General features: G+C 35.2%; 1 protein-coding gene across 1 annotated transcript in view; it reads right to left on the bottom strand.

Annotated features, from left to right (window-relative positions):
* Positions 1-23,615, bottom strand: part of LOC145680968 (heat shock 70 kDa protein 4L-like) — an 873,295-nt gene that overhangs the window by 764,269 nt on the left and 85,411 nt on the right. The window contains exon 2 of the mRNA XM_081752186.1: positions 31-232. Coding sequence (XP_081608312.1) covers positions 31-232 — 202 coding nt within the window. The remainder of the gene's footprint in view (positions 1-30; positions 233-23,615) is intronic.

Here is a 23,615-nt window from a genome sequence, read left to right as displayed (position 1 = left end):
ACTTTAATTAAAGGTTGTAATTAAGCATACCTTGATTCCTATACCGCCGTCATCTCGTCTTAAAATCTCGAATGGCAAGAAATTGATTTCCTCTTGCTGGACAATTTGGTTGTCGTAGCTTTCACCAAGAAGTCTTTTGAATCCAAAGACGGTGTTGTTTATGTTAGTTATCATTTGACTTCTTGCCTTATTTCCCATTACTCTGTTTCTCTCTGTGAACCCCACATATGAACTAGAAAGAGAAAAATATCAAGACACAATCTATTCTTTAACACTAACAATACAGAAAGTAAAACGAAATTCAAGTGACAATACGATAACCATCCGAGCCTAACACTGTCTCCATACGTACCTTTTAAGTGTCGCTTAGGTTGAGCGGGGATCTGTAATGCATCCTCTATATGAGTATTCGTACCTGGAAAATGAATTGTTGTTTTTTGATTAGTTGGTTTGGAGTTTTTACTTGGATTGCAATTTGGCGTCGCTTTCAGCACCGAGGCTATATGAGATGTGGATTTCCATTTTAACATGGGATCCGAACCATATGAGCTGCCGCCGACTCAGATTCCGCGCTAAAGATATGTACCGCGCTAACATATAGCCATAAGGGAGCTCAATGAATCGTTTTATTTATGTATCGATTGATTCAAGTTTAATGGGAATGTCAGCGACTGGGTTCTATGTCCCCGTCACGATAAGACCAACAGCCGGCACATGCTATTCATAAAATAAATTCCTATGCTATTCATAAAATAAAAATAAAGTTAAAAATCAGATTTCTAAAAAGTGAAAATTGAATGTAAGTTCGACAAAATAATACAATAAAACATACAAGCTGTTGCAAACAGGAATGTGAAAAACCCAGGGTACTTTTTTTAAAAGCCCAGCCCAGTGGGTCTAATTGAGTAAAATTGGATTTTCTTGGACAAAATTGGGTTTTATTAAATTTTACACTTACATTTAAAACCGTATTCCTACTTAAAACACCACTTAAGCATTTATGTTCTATTGTATGTATCTTCGGAATAAAACTGTGGAATTCCTTTGTCGTATGAAGGAAATCCGTGAAGACCTATCCGCGTTTCATGGGATATTTTGTATTTGGCTTTCGCTTATATTTCGATTTCCAGAAAGGAAGAAGTAGACACTTTTGTAGAGTAACAAGTAATTCTATACAAGATAGAATAGAAATAAAATTCCCTATTTCACTCACGATTCAAGACCCAGGCGTCCTTACTGAAGATTTCTTTAGTTTCCCTCAAAACATGCTAGGCAAATACCAGTATCTCAAAGGCAGAAGTCAGAGTTGAAAGAAAGTGACTATATTGACCCTTTTGTCACAAACACTGTGTCACGCACACATATCATCAATTATTCCTCAGAACCAATATGCTTACTTCAAAGTGATTTTTGTTTGTCTTGTGTTCAGTTCAGAAAGTATGACACTATAACAAAATGCATTTTTCGCTCTTTACGTTCTACGATATAAGGTGATGAAGTTCCTTCTCAAGCTTTGGCTTGAAATGAAGTCATATGTTTTAGAGTAGCGTAGTGTCTTATCAGTATTGTTTGTCGGTACTTTAGGTCCAGTTCATGAGTGTATATTAAGAAATGAACATTAGAGCATTTCCCCCTTTACTCTCTCTCCATTCCCATTGCGCTCCTTACATCGAGAAAACTTGACATGATTTAGTTTTAGGCAAACAAGGGAAATAAGTATTTTAGGTCATATTTATGTAGATCTGTTGTATTTTTATTAGCGAAAAGTAATTGAGTGGTATATTTTGAGTGTAATAGGTGACATATTAGAAGGACAAGAGTTGTTACTGAGTTCAGTTCTCCGATAGTATCTTAGTAGTTTGTTAAATAAAAGTAAAGTAAGTTCCTAATTATGTATTCATAACACGTAGCAAGCTGCTTTACTTTCTTGCATTTTACAATCAAACTTGACATTGATGAATAGCTTTGAATTACATATTCCGTGAAGATGTTGTACATAATAATTGTTTTTACGGGCGGTCTTTTTATAGTATGATAGTTTGAAGAATGGATACACCTTTTTTACGCATACTAATGACACATAATGTATGCAGGTGCAGCCGGAGGTAACATGACACATAATAAATTGGTTTCCGGTGAAAAGAAATGTTAATTGGATAAGCAGAATACAGAAAAGACCTTTCGGAAATAAAATATGCAGATCACACACGTAGAACAAGGTAATTCATTAATATGCAGCACATGTAACGCGGCAGCTGCTGCTGGAGAATATGCTAGCAATTTGGATCGTTGGTATGAGTGAAAGAAAGCACTGGAAACTTCCAGATCTTTTTTTAATTTATTATTGTTGGAATAGGGGAAAGAACACACTCGAAACTTCTGGAAAGATTGAAGGGCATATAAATACTGATGCATTTGCATGATGTGTACATTTAGAAAGAAGAGGGCACCAAGAACATCAAGTGTTAACTTTCCGAAGAAGATATTTTATTACTAGGAGAGATTGGAAGATTGGTAAGTACTAACGTTGTAGTTTTCTTGTATTATACTTGTTCATTTTTTATATGGGAAAGGGACATATTGTAATTGTTTGTAGTATAAGGGGGACGGAACTGTTTGGTTTTATCGGAAATTGATTGCGGATTTTCCGGCATTGAAAAATGATATGACTCGGTGTACTTTTATGGAATTATAACGTGACTAAGATATAGTATAATGTAATATGTAGGGAATCATCATTAATGATAGCACCGGGACTCGAATGAGTATTCTCCCACGTGGAGAACCGTACGCTAAATATTTTTGCTTGCAGTGCGAACTTGTTACTTATACATAGCTATTTATTGTGTTTAAACACATTCAGGTATATATAAATTATATTGTACAGAAAGTTAGCAGAATGCGCCCCCCGGGACTCGAATGAGTATTTTCCCAAGTGGAGAACCGTACGCTAATTTTTATGCTTGCAGTGTGAACTTGTTACTTATATATAGCTACGAATTGTGTATGACATAACAGGTATATATAAATTATATTGTATAGAAAGTTAGCAGAATGCGCCCCCGGGAATCGAACCAGAGCTTTTCCACGTGAAAAGCCGTACGACAAACATTTTGCTTAGCAGATGTTGTTACTTATATGTAGCTATGAATTGTGTAAGACGTATAACTGGTATTTAGAAAGTATATGGTAAGAATTATTATTATTATTATTGTAAACTGTTGTGTTTTGTTTCATAAACGCTAGTGTAACAATGAGGTTATATGGCGACAGAACGTTTAACGTTACCGCAGATTGAACTTAAGGGTTTTTCATGTTGAAAGCTAAGGCAATAAAAAGAGACCCGAGATTGTTTGAACATATTACCCAGGATGAAATGTAGTAGTGAAGTTAAAAGGGAAACTTTATACTTATATTTTGTAATTGGAAATCGTAATACGGTAACTAATTGCATTTTTTTTTCTGTTTTAGGTGCTGAAGCATATAAGTGATAGAATCGAGAAAAAAGCAGAGAGCACGAAAGACGTGGATTTCAATTGGATCATTACTTAAACAGAGATAAATTAATATTCGGTATTATTATTATTATTATTATTTTCAAAATTTTGTTTGTTTTCAGGTTTTTTAGTCAATGTATACATATATTGATTGCACTTTTTTGTCTTGTATTTTACAGAAAAAAATGGAGTTTTACTTTGAGGAATTTAACGTGATTGATGAAACCATTTTCCAGGGAAGACTGAGAGGCTTGGATACTGCTGAACATGTTTTACATACGTGGCAACAAGTAGTGGACCTGCAAGCAGCAGGGTATGTTGGATCGTCTGAAATTGTAAGTGATCTACTATCGCTTTTGTACCTATATTATAAAAATAATCAATATATCATACTGAATAATGTTCGCTCAGCAGCGGACATTATAGAGCTTTTTGACCACGGATTTTTCCGTGAAGATCGACTGTATGATGCGGCATTTATGTCATATTTAAATTATATGGCCACTGAGAAGGGTCAGTTAGAGCGGGTGAGTGATAAAAGTGTATCCGCGTTCTTTTCATTTACGGGAAATCGATAAAATGTTCAATCAGAACATAATGATGATAATGACTCATTACATATTGATTGGGCACTATTAAATGAAATTAATTTGGATGAACCAGTAGAAATTCAAAATTCCGAAACTGACTTTACAGAGATGTTGTGGCAAAAATTACAAGAAATTGAGGAAGAAAATGCGCGTGTTGATCGTCTGAATAATGCACATTATTCAGAAGATATGCGACCCACAACTTCTCAGCACCCTCCATTGCGAGGGTATGGAGGGAATGAAAGAGAGTGTAATATGTTTGAAATTGTGGGGAGAAATGTGAGAGAGTACCCGCGTTTCAATATGAAAGGGGTGGAAATTATTGTAAAACCAACTGTACAACATGTAATTACAAATCCCATGGATTATATTACATCCATGATGGATTATGCGCTTTCTGCCGTTCTGAGGGATACACGACCTCACGATTTTGTTGGTTTAAGAATAAATTCCGACCGAGATCTTCTGAATAAAGAAGTGTTTGTTCCATAGAGAAAACGTCAAAATTTGAATACCGATGTGGTTCTTAGAACGGTGGAGAACGTATTAAATAGCAACGAATCATTTCTTTTAGGAAATCAATTAGAATTCCGGTTTGATATCGTTGATGGATTACACGGACAGGGTATAGGTAAACGCGCAGCGGTAAGAAAATATGCAGAAATGAGTATTTTTGTCAAGGATCATGTGGTGGCCACAAAGGCTAGTGATTTTCTTTGTCTGCCAAAATCCATAGTATATTGGATTACAAAGCATGAACAAAGCAGGCAGGCTTTATATGATATGACCCTGCCTACGAAGAAAACATGGGGAAATAAAGCACAAAAATTGTGTAACGATGCGAAAATGTACGTTGAACGGAAACAGGGATTTGATTTGGAAGATGTAGTTGCTTTTCAAAATTATTTAGTGAAAAAGAATTATCAAATTGTAGTATATGAATTACCGGAAAATTCCAGAACACCTGTGGTACGCTACCCAGGAATAAATGCTGAGAAAAAGATATTTATTCTGTATCAGAGAGGGGATACTGTGGGCCATTTCCAGCCCATTAAGAATATTACTTCGTTTATGGGTAAGACAAGTTTTTGCTTTTCATGCTTGGAAGGATTTCATGGAACACGTGCGGCTCACCAATGTCAGATGAGATGTTCGTACTGTGAACATTTTCATGGTAAAGAAACTAACGCGAAATTGGTACATTGTACACAATGTAATAGAAACTGTGCTGAAGGCACTTGCTTTAATAACCATTTAACACTAAATAAAGTAAAGAAATCCACATGTGATTACGTAAAATTGTGTAACGCATGTGGTGTAATCTACGATGTGAGAAAAAGAAAATCAGCTCATGTATGCGGCGACTACTATTGTAGTCTTTGTAAAGTGCACGTAACTGTTGGGCATCGATGTTTCGTTCAAAACTGTAAGCTAAAACGCACTGAACGGTTTTTGTATATTATATTTGATGTGGAAACCATGCTATTAGCACCAAATGAGAAAGGTGAACGGGAACATGCCGTAAATTTATGTTGTTGTTTGAATGTATGTTTCCACTGCATAAATACTGGAGTAGATAGTTTATGTTTCAAATGCGGAGATAAAATATCCGGGAACCGTATGTTTTCTTTCACAACCATGGAGGCGTTTATTGAACATGTGCTTATGGAAAGACCAGAGTATCAGATCATTGTGGCACTTGCTCACAATAATTCGCGATATGATGGCCTATTTTGTGTGCGGACACTTATTGAGAAACAAAAAATAACTCCACATGTTCTTATGCACGGTCAAAAGATATTTCAAATTAGTATTAGTGATCGTTTTTATTTTCGGGACACTTTTCTTTATCTTGGTGTAAAATTATCCAAATTACCGAAAACCTTAGGATTGAATGTTGAATTGAGAAAAGGAGATTTTCCATACCTCTTTAATACAGAGGAACATCAAAATTACGTTGGAGAATGGCCGGCATTGCATTATTATGACCCAGACTCACGTAGTACGGCAGACCGGGCAGAACTTATGCTGTGGCATGAAGAGCGAGTACGGAATGGTGATATTTTTGATTTTCAGAAAGAATTGATGGAGTACTGCCGGAACGATGTGCGTATATTGGCGGAGGCAGTAATTAAATTTACCTCCATGATTGAAGAGAAAACAAATGGTATTCAATGTTTTATTTCCAGCACGACGATCGCTAGTCTAGCAATGTTGACGTACCGGTGTCATCACCTGATTGAAAACACAATTCCAGTTATTCCTCCAAACGGGTTCCAACTTACTCAACAACAGAGTATTAAAGCATTAAAATGGTTGAAGTATATGGAACATGTAACAAAGAGATCTATTGTTACTTCGAATAATGCGTTGGAGGAACGGTTTGGGAGATATAAAGTCAATGGTTTTGACGCTAAAACAAACACTATATATCAGTTCATGGGATGTTACTGGCATTCCTGTAAAAGCTGTTATAAAGATAATAGAAACAGCATTTTATGCAAAGAAAATGGTGCGTACAACACCTTTGAAAAGAGATACGAACAAACAGTGCACTGCCGCAACTATTTGAAAAAAATTAGGTTCTAATTTAATAGAAATTTGGGAATGTGAATGGGATGTAATGGTTAAACGTGATAAACATATACAGAAGATCCCGGAACAACGGTGCAAACATATTCGTGATCCTCTCATTCCGAAATCTGCCTATCAAGGAGGTAGAACAGAAAATTTTAAGTTATATGTAGATTGTGCAGAGGACGAATACGTAGTTTACGTAGATGTCACTTCGCTTTACCCCGCAACAATGTGTAAACGAGGCATGCCTGTGAATGTTCCTAAAGTACACAATGGCCCCAATTTCCCCAATGTGCGAAACATTCATGGACTTGTAAAATGCAGTGTTCTTCCACCCTCCGATTTATATTTTCCAATCCTCCCTTATGTTACGGGAGGAAGATTAATCTTTGGATTGTGTAAATCGTGCATGGATGAACAAAATGATGATGAATGTACGCACATAGATCTTGAACGTATCATTACCGGTACGTTTTGTACCCCCGAACTGCACAAAGCATTAGACAATGGGTATGAGCTAATTGAAATTCATGAAATATGGGAGTTTGATTTATTAGTCCCGGAAAAAGATGTTTGTGAAGGATTATTTGGGTCATATGTAAAATCCTTTTTACAAATGAAACAAGAAGCTTCAGGCTTTCCTGCAGAATGCAGTGCAAAAGAAGAGCAGGAAAAGTACATTCAAGAATATTTCAGGCATGAGGGAATACAGTTAAAATATGAGAACATAGAATATAATCCAGGCCTGCGCAGTACAGCAAAACTGTTTTTGAATTCGCTGTACGGGAAATGGGGACAAAGAACAGACCTTTCACAGTGCACAATGGTTGATACAGCAGAGGATTTTATTAAAATTTTAACAGATCCTAAATATGAAATTCAAGCTGTAACACCAGTTGGTGAAACTCATTTAATTGTTCAATATAAAGACTGTGAGAGTGAAAATATCCCATTAGCATTTTCAAATGTTGTGCTGGCAGCATTTATAACCTCATGGGCACGACTGTGGCTGTATGATCTACTAACAAGTGTTGGAGAACAGAATGTAATCTATTGCGATACGGACAGTATCATGTTTATACAAAGAAAAGATGAGCAACTCCCATTAAAATTAAGTTCGTATTTGGGTGGGTTAACAAATGAAGTTCCCGAAGGTTGGGAAATACGTAAAGTAATAGCATTAGGTGCAAAGAATTACGCCTACGCTTTACGCAATGCTAGTGGGGAAATGAAATATGTCTATAAAATACGTGGAATAACATTAAATCACAGAACAAGTGATAAAAGTTTGATAGTTTTTATGATTTAGTGACGGGGAATCGGGAGGCAACTGTAATCGAAATGCCATCCAAAATTGTTCGGAAACCAGATTTGCGCATGTTTTCTCGAAGAGAACTAAAGACACATCGAATGGTGACCAGTAAACGCAGACGAATAGACGCTGACATTGTGACTGACGTACCAAGAAGTGTTACTGTTCCGTATGGCTATAGATCTCATAAATGATTGGCCAGAGACTCGTTTTTTGGGGAATAAAAAGCAGAGTTTCTATCACATTGTGTCATTTGCAACGAAGATGTTACGTATAAACATCCGTGCACTATTCTCATAGCTGGTCCTTCCCGTGCTGGTAAAACTCACTTTGTGAATCGATTAATCAAAGAAAGAAATGATATGTTTAATGTTTCCTTTAAAGAAATTGTATGGTGTTATGGCGCAGTTATACCAAACTTGGACGTTGATGCAAAAATACGTTTTCTGGAAGGAATCCCCGATATAAATACTTTTGATATAAGTGAAAATTCATTACTCATATTAGATGATTTAATGTCAGAAACAAATGACGATGTGGCCAAATTATTTACCAAGTACGCTCACCACAAGAAATTAACCGTAATATTTATTGTTCAAAATTTATTTCCAAAAAACCGGCATGCTCGAGATATTAGTTTAAATGCACATTATATAGTGGTATTTAAGAATCCACGTGATAAGTTACAAATTGAATATTTAGCAAGACAAATTATGCCTCGTGAAAGCAAACAACTCGTAAATGTCTTTGAGGAAATTACACAAAAACCACACACGTATTTATTGTTTGATCTTACACAACAAACACATGATGCCCTACGACTGAGAACAAATATATTTCCCGGAGAAATAATGCATGTGTACAGTAGTGTTAAAAACGCGGCCACACCGTTTTATGTTTAGTTAGCATCAAGATGTTGAAGGTAAAACATCATTATAATACGCTCTGCACGCTTGCGGAGTGCAAGCCATCCGATCGGAAAATTATTCTTCAAAACGCACCGGGTGATTTGATTCGTACCATATCACAAGTAGCAAAAAATACTATAAAAGGAAATATCCCCATATCATTAATTCAGAAGCAAAGGCTCCGTAGACATAAGAAGATCTTACGTGCTCTCTCCTCAAAACTTTCTCTTAAAAAGAAAAAGAAATTATTACTACAGAAAGGTGGTGCATTACTTCCATTAATTCTCGGGCCACTCATTGGTGCCTTAGCCTCAACAATTTTTGGAAGATAACATGTCGGAATTACGTAAAATGCTATTAGTTCCAGAAAATGCACTTCATAGAATACAATCTAATTTAAAGACGCATGAAGCACATCAATCAAGACTAGATAAAGATATGAGCGAAATCTTACATCGTACAGATTTGAGTAGAGAACAAAAATGGAAATTGTATCAGCAAGTATTACATCAATATTTACATTATAAATCGGGTCCCACACCGGAAAATCCTATTGCCTTACCCATTGTTGACTCAGAAAATGCAAGTAGTCGTACAGATAGTGGTATTTTAACTCTTGTACCCGACATATTACAATCAGTACCAAAAACACTTCGAAGGAAAACGGATTTATTACTTAAACAACTCATTAATTCACAGAAAATCTCGTGGGATCAAACAGGTACAGTAGCTATCAATGGAAATATCATTCCCGGTTCCAATATTATGGATTTAGTAAATGATGTCGTTCGTACACGAAATATTCAACACAACCAGTAGGATTACAGTCATTTAAAACGTTATTGGATTATATTAATGTTCCTCGGGAATTTATTAGTTCACGTACACCAGGACCGCCTTCACCTGCTTTTACAACCCCGAAAGTGACTGGCAGTAAAATTCGAAAACGGCATTCTTCTTCGACTGCAGTATCTCCCGCAATTGCAGCTAACGTATTTCGGTATTGGAAAGAATATAAAATGTAAATAAGAAATGACAAAATTATCAAAAATCTATTACAAGTATTCAGATCCTGCATCTTTATCCAGTGTTAGTACATTAGAACGTAAAACAAAATTATCCCGAGAGAAAATTAAAAAATGGTTAGCATCACAAGATGCATATACAATGCACGCTCCAATACGAAAAACATTTCCACGGAAACAATATTATGTTAGTGGTCCTAATGAAACATTACAATGCGATTTGGCGGACATGCAAAATATTGCAAAGTATAATGACGGATATCGCTATATTTTATGTGCAATTGACATTTTTTCACGGTACTTGTATTGCATTCCTGTGAAAACAAAGAAAGGGCCTGAAATGGCTAATGCAATAACTTCAATTTTAAACCAAGTGCCATTACTGGTTCACGTTCAAACTGCTTTAGGGTCAGAATTTTATAATCGCCATGTAAAGAAAGTGTTTAAAGATTTTGGGATTAATCATTATAGTGTACATTCGGAAATGAAATGTGCGTTAGTAGAAAGAGTAATTCGTACCATTAAAAGTAAAATATATCGTTATTTTACTGCAGAAAATACGTATCGGTACATTGATGTGTTGGATCAAATTGTACACAATTATAATCATAGTTATCATTCAACTATTAAAATGGCACCCGCAGAAGTAAATGATTCAAATATCAATCAAGTGTGGAATACGCTGTACGGAAAGACTGTACATAAGAAGAAATTAACTTGTAAATTTCAAGCAGGAGATTATGTTCGTATTACTAAATATAAACATAAGCTTGAAAAAGGATATTTGCGAAATTGGTCTCGAGAAATATTTCTCGTTGATAAATGTATAAAATCAAATCCTGTAACTTATAAATTAAAAGACTGGAATGGTGATGAAATTAAAGGAATATTTTATGCTGAAGAATTACAAAAAATATTTCTAAGCTCAAACAAAACCTATTTAATTGAAAAAGTTCTTCAACGTAAGAAGGGGTGGGTTCTCGTAAAATGGTTAGGCTACCCAGAAAGTATGAATTCGTGGATTCGAGTATCTAGTATTCAGTCTGCATAATGAATTCGTCATTGAAACACGGTTTTTACGTGACGTTACCTTCCAATGCAAGTAGTACACTTTTTGATAATACAACATCCTCATTTCGAGTAAAACTTGCAAGGGCCATAGATTTAACGGACGGAGAGTGGGTTGTGGGCTTAACACAAATTAATATACCGTGGAGTTTTTATAATGTTGGTCCGGGTGAACAAATTACAATTGATACATTTATTGATGATGAATATATTCGATATCCTGTTAAAGTAACGGAGGGATATTATGCATCCATTAAAGCCATCTTAAATCTAATTCCCGAGAAAGTACGCATAATAAAATATAATTATTTTAAGAATCAAGTGTATATTCAACATTCCTTCCGGTCACGTGATCGGTGTATTCTAGGCATAACAAAAGGTTTACAACATATACTCGGTTTTATGAATGAAAATTCAAAATTTTATAATTCAGTGGTGTATATAAAAGATCAACATAGGGAACAATTTCTGGCTCCTCAGGGAAAATATCCCTGTAACCTTGATTATAATATTCCAACAGAAGTTAACGTATGTGTGGATATTGTAAAACAACAAGAAGAAATTCGACCTTTACTTCGTAAAATTAGTATATTTTACGAGCGGTATGGACGAATCAAAAATATTTTATTTCATAACCCGCAGTACGTGAAAGTTGAAAAGAAATATTTTGATACGATAGAAGTAAACTTAAAAGATGAACTCGGTATAAACTTACCATTTCGTTTTGGAACTTCGAACTTGACACTTCACTTTAAACGAAAATGATTTCTGAAAGCATCGAAGACAGTTTCTACATTACACTGGTTTCAAATGCAAGTACAGACGTTTATCCTAAAAATAGTCCAACCCATTTCATTAATAATTTGAAAAATACTGTACGTTTAACAGATACGGATTGGTGTGTCGGATTAAGTGAAATACATATTCCTTTAACGTGTCATAATGTCACCGAAGATGAAAATATCGTTTGGTACAAATTAGAAGGTCATGAAATTATGAAAAGTAAAATTACTCCTGGATATTATGCAAACATTGAACACATACTGGAAGAATTAAATAAAGTTTCAGAATTTATACGATTTAACGCTTCCAATATTATTCATGTTACTTCTGAACCAAACGTTGAATTTATAACACTTTCATCTACTTTGGCTATACAACTAGGTTTTCATGAAAAAAATGATCTCATTATTCAAAGACAGGGATTTAAACAACCATACTTAGATATTGGATATCCTTTTCAAATTTTTGTGTATACTGATCTTATTGAATATCAATTGGTGGGAGATACGCAAGCTCCCCTACTACGTATTGCAACTGTTGGCAATATGACATATGGAAAAGTTCAAACGTTACGATATCAAGATATTCACTATATACAACTCTCTAAATTTTGCTTTAACAGTGTTGAAATACTACTAAAGGACCACGCAGGACGAAATTTACCATTTCGTTCTGGGACATTGACAGTGACACTTCATTTTAAACGTTCTCCTGGAAAATGAAAAAGCAACATACGTATTATCAGCGGGGACGTGGCCTTCCCTTCTTTTCAGGTCCAGTTTATCAACGGGGTCATGGGATTGGTAGTTTCTTTAAAGGTTTATTTCGTTTTGCATTGCCTTTATTAAAACAAGGTACCAAAGCTGTAGGCCGGCAAGCGTTACAAACAGGAATACAAGTTGCAGGTGATGTACTAGAAGACCGTCCATTTAAAGAATCCGTTCGTGCTCGCGTAGAAGAAGCTGGAGAAACATTAAAAACTAAAGCTGCAAATAAACTTAGTCAGTTGTTAACCGGTAGTGGTAAGAGACGTCCACGAAAACGTAAGGCTCCTGCTATTGTACCATTCGGCCCTCCGGTCAAACGTAATCGAAAATATTCCGGTGATATATTTAGTTAATCATGGCTTTACTCAGTGGAAGTAGTCCTGAATGTTGTAAAAGTGAACTTGATTTGTTTACTATTCCAATGACTCAAACTGCTATTGAGTCATCTTCCACTGTTGAATATCGTCCGGTTTCTACTTTATCGTCAGAAGGACCAATTGAATTTGTTGTACCTGGTGAAACTGGTGATTTTATTCACACTGCATACTTGTATCTCTATGTAAAATGTAAAATTACAAAAAACGATAATACAAATTTAGTTGCGGCGGATATTGTTGCACCTGTAAATAATTTTCTTCATTCGTTATTTAGTCAAGTTGATGTTTTATTAAACGATAAATTAATTAGTTCATCATCTGGTTCATATCCGTACCGGGCTTATATCGAAACATTATTAAATTATGGTAGTGATGCCGCTCGAACCCATTTAACTGGGGGATTATGGTATAAAGATACTGCAAACCAATTTAATGTATTAGGTAATGCAAATACTGGATTTACAAATCGTGCCCAGTATGTTAGAAATAGTGCATCATTCGATATGTATGGCCGTATCCATGCTGATGTTGCCGGTGTGGGATGTATGCTTCCTAATAAAGTAAGCTTACGTGTAAAATTACATCGTACCAAAGATACGTTTTGTTTAATGTCTGCTGAAAATACAGCATATAAAGTCAAACTTGAAGACGTAACACTTCACGTGCGGCGTCTAGATATTGCTGCCGACTTAGCTATGCAAATCAATGCTGGCATGGAACACACTCCGGCCAGCATACCTCTTACTCGTGTTGAAACTCGTACCTATACCATTCCCGCAGAAGTAAGTTCATATAATCTCGATAATTTATTTTTGGGTAAAGTACCAAAAGGTGTTGTTATAGGTTTTGTATCAAACGCTGCATTTAATGGTCAACCACATGTAAATCCTTTTGAATTTCAACATTTTAACGTTAACAAACTGCAATTACAAGTTGGTTCAAAATCATTTCCACCGACACCCCTCACTCCTAATTTTGAAAATGGATTATATGTTCAAACATATTCCACTCTGTTTTCCGGTACCGGTATATATTATCAAGATCATTCACATACAATTTCCCGTGAAGAATTTCGACATGGATACACTTTGTACCCGTTCATTCTATCTCCAACAGGAACATTAGATGATTCTACGTGGGATGTCATACGTGATTCCCCTGTCAATTTAAAATTATCATTTTCTCAACCTCTACAAAATTCCATTACATGTATTGTGTACGCTCAATTTGACTCTCTCATTCAAATCGATAAAGACAGGAATGTATATACTGATCATACAATGTAAAATTTCGTCATTTGAGTGCCATGAGGGTTATTGTTCACTTCTCCGCGTTCAACGATAATGATGATCATATTATTATTAAGGAACTTGCAATTGTAAATCCTGATATCCCCTTTGTACAAAGCTGGATTTTTAAACCACCATATCCATTACATGAATTACGTGTGCCGCTCATACTTTCGAATAAACATCTAGTACAACATGATTATGGTATTGACTGGTACAATGGCGATGTAGATTACTCATTGTTACCTACTATATTGAAACAATATTGTGCTAATACCTGTACCTTGTATACTTATGGTAAAACACGTCAGGACTATCTGCAGCAACTATTGGAACGGACTGTTGTGAATTTAGAAGATTTACAGTGCCCAAAAGCGTCTTCCTTGGGATTTCATGTTTACTCTTGTGCTTATTTAAAACATAGATTTGGACAATTTAAGTGTTGTGTGCGTGAAGCTTTATTATATGCCGAATACTTAAAAGTCTATGGTTATGTTTTATACGTAAATCCAAATAGTGCAACGTATGTTCCATCAAAAATAAAACAAGAGGAGGAAAGTAAGGATGAAATAGACTAATAAACATGTATAGTGATCAATTATTACAAGTGTTACTAAAGGACTGTATTACCGCTGCAAATGTGACTGGAATTTATCCCATTGATCGTTTACCTATACTTGTTCAACACCCTGTAGGACTGATTATTAATTTGGACAAGTCTGATTTACCTGGTAGCCATTGGGTAGCGATCTATATCAATAACAATAAACATGGATACTATTTTGATTCTCTGGCACAGGGTGTGCCTAAACTAATTCAACAGTTCCTACAAAGGAATTGTAAACTCTATTTTGTAAATACTGTACAAGTTCAAGATAGTCATTCTATCATGTGTGGATATTTTGTATTATATTTTCTGTATTATATGATACGTGGTGTTTCATTTGACAAATGTATTGCAATGTTTAATCATAAAAAATTAAAAAATAATGATAAGCTTGTCAAAAAACATGTAGAAAACATAATGAAAAAGAAAAAAAGTAGATATTTGTAGATTTTTAGAAATAAATAAATACCAATTTTTTAAACTTTTATATTTTTATTTCTCCATAAAATATATCTTCCTTACAATAATTTTAAGATTACAATGAAAACATTAAACTTGCTATGCCCTTAGTAAGGGTTGTGGATCGCTCATTTTTCCACCAATAATTCAATTGTTGTGCATTCCGATATGCACATGCCGATTTTGATTCTACTTGCTTATGAAATGAACAAATTTCATTACAAACAGTACCTTGTAATTCTGTTAATGGTGGACAACCTTTTCTTTCCAAATCCACAACGTTTGCTAACGCAAAGATTTTCTTTATCCAAATGGATTTTTCCCCACTTTTACAAAGGAAAGTTGCATCTGATGCACAAAAATCATACATAATATTCCGAATATGTGATACGAGATAGCCAGTCTTACTAGACCATGACAAGCCATGCAAGTGGTTTGTAAGCCAATCGATTTGTTTTTGGCAACCTATTGGTAAATCGTTAAATTCACATGGTACTTTTACTAAACAATGAAAATTTAATGTATCATCACACGCAGTAAGACAAAATTCACGTATCACAAATTCATTCGGGGAAATCTTAAATCCCTGTATGTCTACAATATACATTTTATGGCAAACTGAAATTTCACACGAACGTTCCATGACAACTGGAATAAGTTGTCCAATAAATTCAGTATTTTTTAAACATTCACCAGTTTTTAACATAAAGTTTGTGATTGAAATTTCACGATGCCGTTCATGAAAAATTTCAAAGAGTTCTACTAAAGTCTTATCATTCAACAAGTGCTTTTCAAGAAAAGTTTCAGGATTATGCTGCATACCACTTATTCCATTTGAGCGTAAGTATACAGTTATCGTTTCTAACACACAACTTTCACTAATGTTTTGTCCACAATTCTCACTATCACAATACATGATTACTAATAAAAGGAAATCAAACAATACACAATTTAACATATGTCCACGTATTTCCCATAATCTTTTTCCAGTAAAATTTTCAATAAAATGGGTCTGTATTCAAAGTCCCACACAAGATCTCGGAAACGTTCAATGAAATTCCATATCATCGCAAAAGGCTGTCCATGCTTTTTTCTGTAAATTGATAATTCTTCACGAACTTCAAATTTCGTTACAGCATCTATAGCTTTCCGTTCAAGAGATTCCGTATCCAACACCAAACAATCGTGTGTCCATTGACTGCCGTCTCCGAACCCGCAAGCAAAACAAATACATATATCGTCTGGTTTCCAGTATATTATACAGTCTTTTATACAATCCAATGATGTACGTTCCACAGTACACTCACATGGCAAATTCAAAAATTCTTCCAACTCCCAATTCTCCACTGGGGAATTACTCACTGTTGGCGAAGGTGTAGGGGGATATTCTTCTACTTCGTTTTCAACATCAAGTAACGGGAAAACTTCTGTTTCCAGTGGCGGAGGTTGCGGGCTAACCACCGGTTGGGATGAAACTTCTGTTCCCGGTAATACATCCAAGTTGGCCGGGGTAACTTCTGTTTTCAGTGGCGGAGGTTGCGGGCTCACCACCGGTTGGGGTAAAAATTCTGTTCCCGGTAATACATCCAAGTTGGCCGGGGTAACTTCTGTTTCCAATGGCGGAAAGTGCGGAATCACCAGCGGTTGGGATAAAACCTCTGCCCCCGGCAAAGATGATGATTCTGCGAGATCACTTTCACCTCTTGTACTAAATTTCAAAGGTTTCGGTAAATCCATGCTTTAAAACCAATCTATAACTACTTTTCACTAAAAAATACTGGGTATTTAATATGCTTCGTCCATCACGTGATATCCCATTCCAACGATCCAAATTTCTAGCATATTCTCCAGCAGCAGCTGCCGCGTTACATGTGCTGCATATTAATGAATTACCTTGTTCTACGTGTGTGATCTGCATATTTTATTTCCGAAAGGTCTTTTCTGTATTCTGCTTGTCCAATTAACATTTCTTTTAACCGGAAACATTTATTATGTGTCATGTTACCTCCGGCCGCACCTGCATACATTATGTGTCATTAGTATGCGGAAAAAAGGTGTATCCATTCTTCAAACTATCATACTATAAAAAGACCGCCCGTAAAAACAATTATTATGTACAACATCATCACAGAATATGTAATTCAAAGCTATTCATCAATGTCAAGTTTGATTGTAAAATGCAAGAAAGTAAAGCAGCTTGCTACGTGTTATGAATACATAATTAGGAACTTACTTTACTTTTATTTAACAAACTACTTATCTTATTTGTATTGCCAAGCAGGATGAAAAATGTCTTCACCCACGTAAATTCTAGATATTGCAAGGAAACTTCGTATGTGCATTACGTATACGGCATAGTATTTTTCAATGTAGATTGTATTTGGGTATTTGTAGCTGAGCCCACTCCACAGAGCGCCAAATTTCTAAAAACAAATTTTTAGATGAAAATTTCCCTATTTATCCCAAATTTTTCTTTTCTCGTACGTTATGAAACTATGAGCATGTACAATTGAAATGTGATATTGTCAAACTAGTCAACGAATTCCTCTTCTAAACGTTTCACCGACTTAGAAGGTTGTGAGCAGCATCGAGAAATTTTGGTGAGTTTCTATATATCACTTTGTGTTAATTTACCTAACAAGATATTTCTCTTAAGAAATATTTTATCCCATGAAATTGCTTCGATTATTATTATTATTATTATTATTATTATTATTATTATTATTATTATTATTATTATTATTATTATTGCTGTTCGGCTTCTAGTCCCAGGCTGCTCGCTCTTCTTTTTTTTTCACCTTTTCAACATCTTTATCTGGCTCCTTACACTTGTCAGCAGCTGTTCCTTCCTCTTATTTGTTGGGACTAGTAACACTGCGAGCGTTAGTCGACCACAACCAGTAGCTACTTTATAACAGTGACTGCGTGTTGCTGAAGGGCTTGTGGCGGTTAAACAGGGACTTTTTCCATCTTGTCCTGGCTCTGTCTCTTATTTGGGAAGGGTCGTGTGGTCTTCATTATTTTAAAGATCATCTGACAGTGTCGAGGAGTGACTTTCTTTTATTTTTCTTTATCTGTTTATTATCTCTTGTTCAGTTTGCTGCCTGTCCTTCTCCATTTGAGCTGCATGGAGAGGATGTGTATATGCTTATTTTCCTTTTAGCTTTTACTTTTAGTTATTTGTATTTTATTTAAGTATGCCGGCATAAGGTAATTACCTTATTTGTAATTCCCCAATTTATGGTAGGCAAGAAGTTGTTAACTGTTGTATTTGTTCTGGAAAATCTCAATTGGAATGTCTACAATATTCAGGTGAAGACAAAGATGAAATTTTATGCATGGATTTTAAATGTACAAAGTGTGAAAATCAGACAAGTTTGATTTCAAGTAGATCTGAGTAAACATGGTGGTAGTACTCAGATTGTTGGAAATCAATGGGTTCAACTGAACTTCAGTTAAGTAATCAGAATAAACCTCTAAAAGACGAAACGACATCTCTAGTAGCTGTTCGAAAGCAAATCGAATAGTGTTTTGCTATCATGAAACATATATTTTTTAAGCATGAAATTAAAGCTTTGAGGTCTAAAATAGCTAGTCTTAGAGAAGAAAATAAGAAGCTTAGATCCCTTCTACCCTTCTAAGAGACAAACTTAGATGAGGTTAAAAGAAAGAAAAAAACTCAAAATTAGTATCGGGTAAAGCCTTAAATGTGTCTCAATGTACTGTTAATCATTCAAGTCAATCTAAGGTTGATAAGGATTTACACAAGCTTAAGTTAGATGATAACAAAGATATTGAGGAGGAAAGTGAGGGATTATGGATACAACTTGTATCAAGAAATAAAACGAAAATCAATTATAAAAAAATAGTAGTTGTTATTCAAAATCTGGGAATAGATGTTACAAAGACTTCACAAATTGGACATTATAAATATACTCCATAGTTCTGAATAATCACAATAACATTTTAAAACATTTTTCTGACCAGAATAAAATGAATTATTTAATAACTATACTATTTTTGTTACAGTTTCAAGGACCTAACGTCCTCTTCATCAGACATTGAGAAAAGACAGATGACAGCAAATCTTATATCTTCCTCAGCCGTAAGTTAGCATTTTCATTTATATAATTTTAAGTGTTGTTTTTATATATATAAAATTTTAAATTTGTAATATGTAACAATATTATATAATTACATTGTTAATACATATTATTTGTCAATGCAATTTTACAATTCTATTGATCTTTATATAAAATAAAATAAAATAACAGAAATTTGAAAATATTCAAATTGCACTAATATTCTTATGCATTTTTCTTTTCTATCACTTCTAATAATTTCTCCCATTGCTCATGTATATTTATACCACTTGTCCAGTTCATTAAGTTCTCCTCTTGTTCTTTCTTTATTCTTCTTGCCTCCTTCCACTTCCTAATAATCTTTCTTTTTTCTCTTTCTAAACCTCTAGCCCCTTCCCAATCTATCATATGTCCCGTTTCCTTCACATGTTTGTAAATAGCATTATTTTCTCTTTTCATTCGAACATCATCTTTATGTTGTTTCAATCTGTCCATGAGCCTTTTTCCCGTCTCCCCTATGTATTTCATGTCACACTCACTACCTTTCACTTCATAGATAACTCCTTCTTCTTCCTCCTCTATTTTGCTTTCCCTCCTTTTCTTTTTCTTCCTTATGCACCTCAACAACGTTTCTCCTTTTCTATATGTCTTAATATCTCCTTCTCTTAATAACCTCTTTAGCACTTCCGTCTTTTCTCCTATGCTCTGAATTCCATACCACTTTTTATTTTCTTCCTCTTCTTTCTTTTTTATATTTTCTTTTCTCTTTCCTTTTATCTGTTCTATCCTATATCCATTATTTTTAAGATGTTTATAGAAATTTTCCAAATCTTTCTTCTTTCCCTCTTCTTCACTATTGATGTTCTCTATCCTCCTTTCCATGTTCCTAATGAAGTTCTTTTTCGTTGCTTTGTCTACGTCACTTCTCCAGTGAAAATAAATACCTTCCCAACACGTTTTTTGATACCAACTGGTAATTACTTTCTCACCTTGCTTCTCTATCTTCATATCCATAAAATTGATGGATTTATTTTCTTCTACTTCTAATTCTAACCTTATACCTTTTTCTTCGTCTTCTATGAGTGCAACATATTGGTCCAGTTGATCTCTATTCCCTGTCCATATGCCTAAACAATCATCTACATACCTGCTAAAGAAGATTAACTTTCCCTTTGCTTCTTTTGTCACTGCATTGACAATTAACATGTATTAACAATGTAATTATATAATATTGTTACATATTACAAATTTAAAATTATATATACGGTGTATATATATAAAAACAACAATTAAAATTACATAAATGAAAATGCTAACTAACGGCTGAGGAAGATATAAGATTTGCTGTCATCTGTCTTTTCTCAATGTCTGATGAAGAGGACGTTAGGTCCTTGAAACTGTAACAAAATAGTATAGTTATTAAATAATGCATTTTGTTCTGGTCAGAAAAATGTTTTAAAATGAAATTGGACATTCTTTGTAGTAATAACAAAACTGATTTAGTGTCTAGTGTGAGGGAAAAAGCCTTATTTGTACTAGATTTAGTCCATCTGCCTCCGTTAATGATTTTGAAAACTTACTAAAAGAACATTTGAAGTCCTTTAAATGTACTTAATTGAGAATTAAATATGATCCGTACTCATCTTTTCATATTGAGGTTAACAGCTGTGACTACAATTTTGTTAATGTTCCAGAAGTTTGGCCTAGAGGTAGTCTTATTGGCCCTTTCTACGACAAATTAAAAGTTTTTTTTTTCTGATAGCCATGATTATGACGACAAATCGAAGTGAATACATAACCCAAGAATAATTATGAAATTCTGTCTTAAGACCAAATATGAACAATTTTCTCCTCTGTAGCAGACTTGCCTATGATATAATCATTACGGAGAATTGGTTAACTAGCTTACATAATAGTGAGGTTTATTTTTCCGGATGTTTATAATACCAAATAGCTTATACAAACCAATTGTTTGTGAAAGAGATGGAATAGAATTTTGTGCTGTTAATAGAAATATTAAAGCAATACGAAGAACTGAATTTTAAATTTTTAAAGAACGTATTTTTCTTGAAATTGTCAATAGAGCTGGTAACCATTTATTACTATTGTGTCCTTATTTTCACCCTCATTTGCTTCCTATTGTTTATGAGAGCTTCTTAAATAACATCTTCGTCAAAATTAATCCTCTGAAATATAATATCCTCATTGTTGGTGAATATAATATATCGAAAGTAGATTGGGCCAGTAAGGTTCTTCCCGGCATACATTATTACGCCAAATGTAAGGCTAACGTATTATTTTTGTTTCTGGACGATTATAACTTGAATCTTATTCCACATGTTTCGAACTTGGGTTTAGTTATGTCTACTTTTAATGTTGTTGCTGCTAAAGATATCTCATACACCCTATATCGGTAATCTGACTCATATCACTATCCTATTGAGATCACTATATTTAATAAGTTAGTACTTCGGATGCTAGAAGTTTACCTACAAAGGTAACCCAGACAGTTTTGTCGCTTTTTGTGGAGGTCTGTGTTCAATTAGCCCTCACACCGTGAATTGATTGCGAAGGGAGATAAAGCGAAGGTCAGTTGTTGGTGTGGGTATATCCAACATACTACCTGGTTGTGGCAGTTCAGTTACACCGTGAACTTGCGTAAGCACAGAGTGGGACCTCAACAGAGCGTCACAAGGACGTGTATGCTGTACTAGTTCAAACTGGGGTCAAACGCCGCTGCAGCGGAGCGGAAGATATGCTAGGCCTTTGATGAGGGTGTCGTGACTACGCGGACAGTGCAGCGGTGATTTCACAAGTTTAAGGACGGTGACGAAACACTCGAAGACACAACACGTGCCGGAAGACAAACACATGTACAAAATAAAGATCTTCAGGTACCAATTAAGGCGAACAGTGACCAGGTATGTGAGGAACTGGGACTAAAATTCAGTGTGAGTGAAGAAACCATTCAGCAGTAGCTTCATCAACTTGGGAACCACTAGAAGTTGGGTCGATGGGTCCCACATGATTTGGTCCGGGCCAGAAGATAACGCGAGCAGACACGTTTTTCTTTGCTGTCTCGTCCAAGGAAGGAGACATTTCTGAACAGGGTATTGACATGTGATGAGAAGTGGGTCTTGTATGAAGCTCCACGGCGCCGTCATCATTGGTTGGCATCCCATGAACCGGTTCCAAAACAGCCGAAACCTACACTGCGCCAGAAAAAGGTCTTCCTGTGTGTTTGGTGGACTGCTCGCGGCATCGTGCATTGGGAACTGCTACCAGCTGGTCACAGCATCAATACAACTGTGTACTATCAGCAGTTGAGCCATCGTCAAGAAAAGCTCAAAATTCTGGAGCCACAACTTCTGAATCGCAAAGGGTCCTCCTGTTACAGGACAACGCTAAACCCCACGTGTCTAGGATGACTCGGGACACCGTTCTGCGCCTTGGATGGGAAACACATTGTATCCGTCATACTTCCCGGACATTCCACCGTCCGATTATCACCTGTTCCATTCCTTGGACAATCACTTTAGAAGACGTCAGTTCAAATCCTTAGTAGAGGTGCAAAATGCACTTGACACCTTCTTCGCTTCACGGAATACCAAGTTCTACCGCGTTGGAATCCATGGCCTTCGACAGAAGGTCGTCGATGCTGATGGGGACTATATTTGATCTTCCATGTACGTCTTAGATGACATATCGATGTTCGAAGGTGGTGGGTGAAAAAGCGATAGAACTTTCTTGGTTACCTCTATAAATACTCTTTTCACAGAAGTAACTATTTAGCCTTATACCAGAAACCAGCGGATGCTGACTACACTAATCTCTTGTTAACTGAGAATATTAATTTTGTTGTTGATGCTGTAGAAGACGCTATTAAATCTAGTATGAATAACACTATTCCCATCTGTAAGCCTAAAACCAGGAGATATCCTTTATGGTATTTTAAGGATCTCATTTCCTTAATTAAAGCTAAAGTCACAGCGTACAAAAAATTTCAAACCACTAAATCTGATGATGATTGACAAGTTAAATATAAACTTCGTGTGGATAGACAAGCCTATGTTTCTAGTATTGAAAGTTCTCTGACATGAAATCCACACAAATTTTGGGATTTTGTGAATAAGCATAATAATGGTATTAAACTTTCTTCAGGCATTATGATAGAAAATGAATACGTAGATGAGTCTAATAATCTTGTCAATGCATGGGCTAAGTTATTTGAATCTATATCTCAAAGACGCTCGTCCTATGATGAAATTGACCTG

This window comes from Thermobia domestica, chromosome 3, assembly GCF_964235325.1.
Source record: "Thermobia domestica chromosome 3, izTheDome1.hap1.1, whole genome shotgun sequence".
In the NCBI taxonomy this organism is placed as follows: Eukaryota; Metazoa; Arthropoda; class Insecta; order Zygentoma; family Lepismatidae; genus Thermobia; species Thermobia domestica.
Note: the sequence above shows the minus strand (reverse complement) of the source record. Positions and strands in the feature narration are given on the sequence as shown.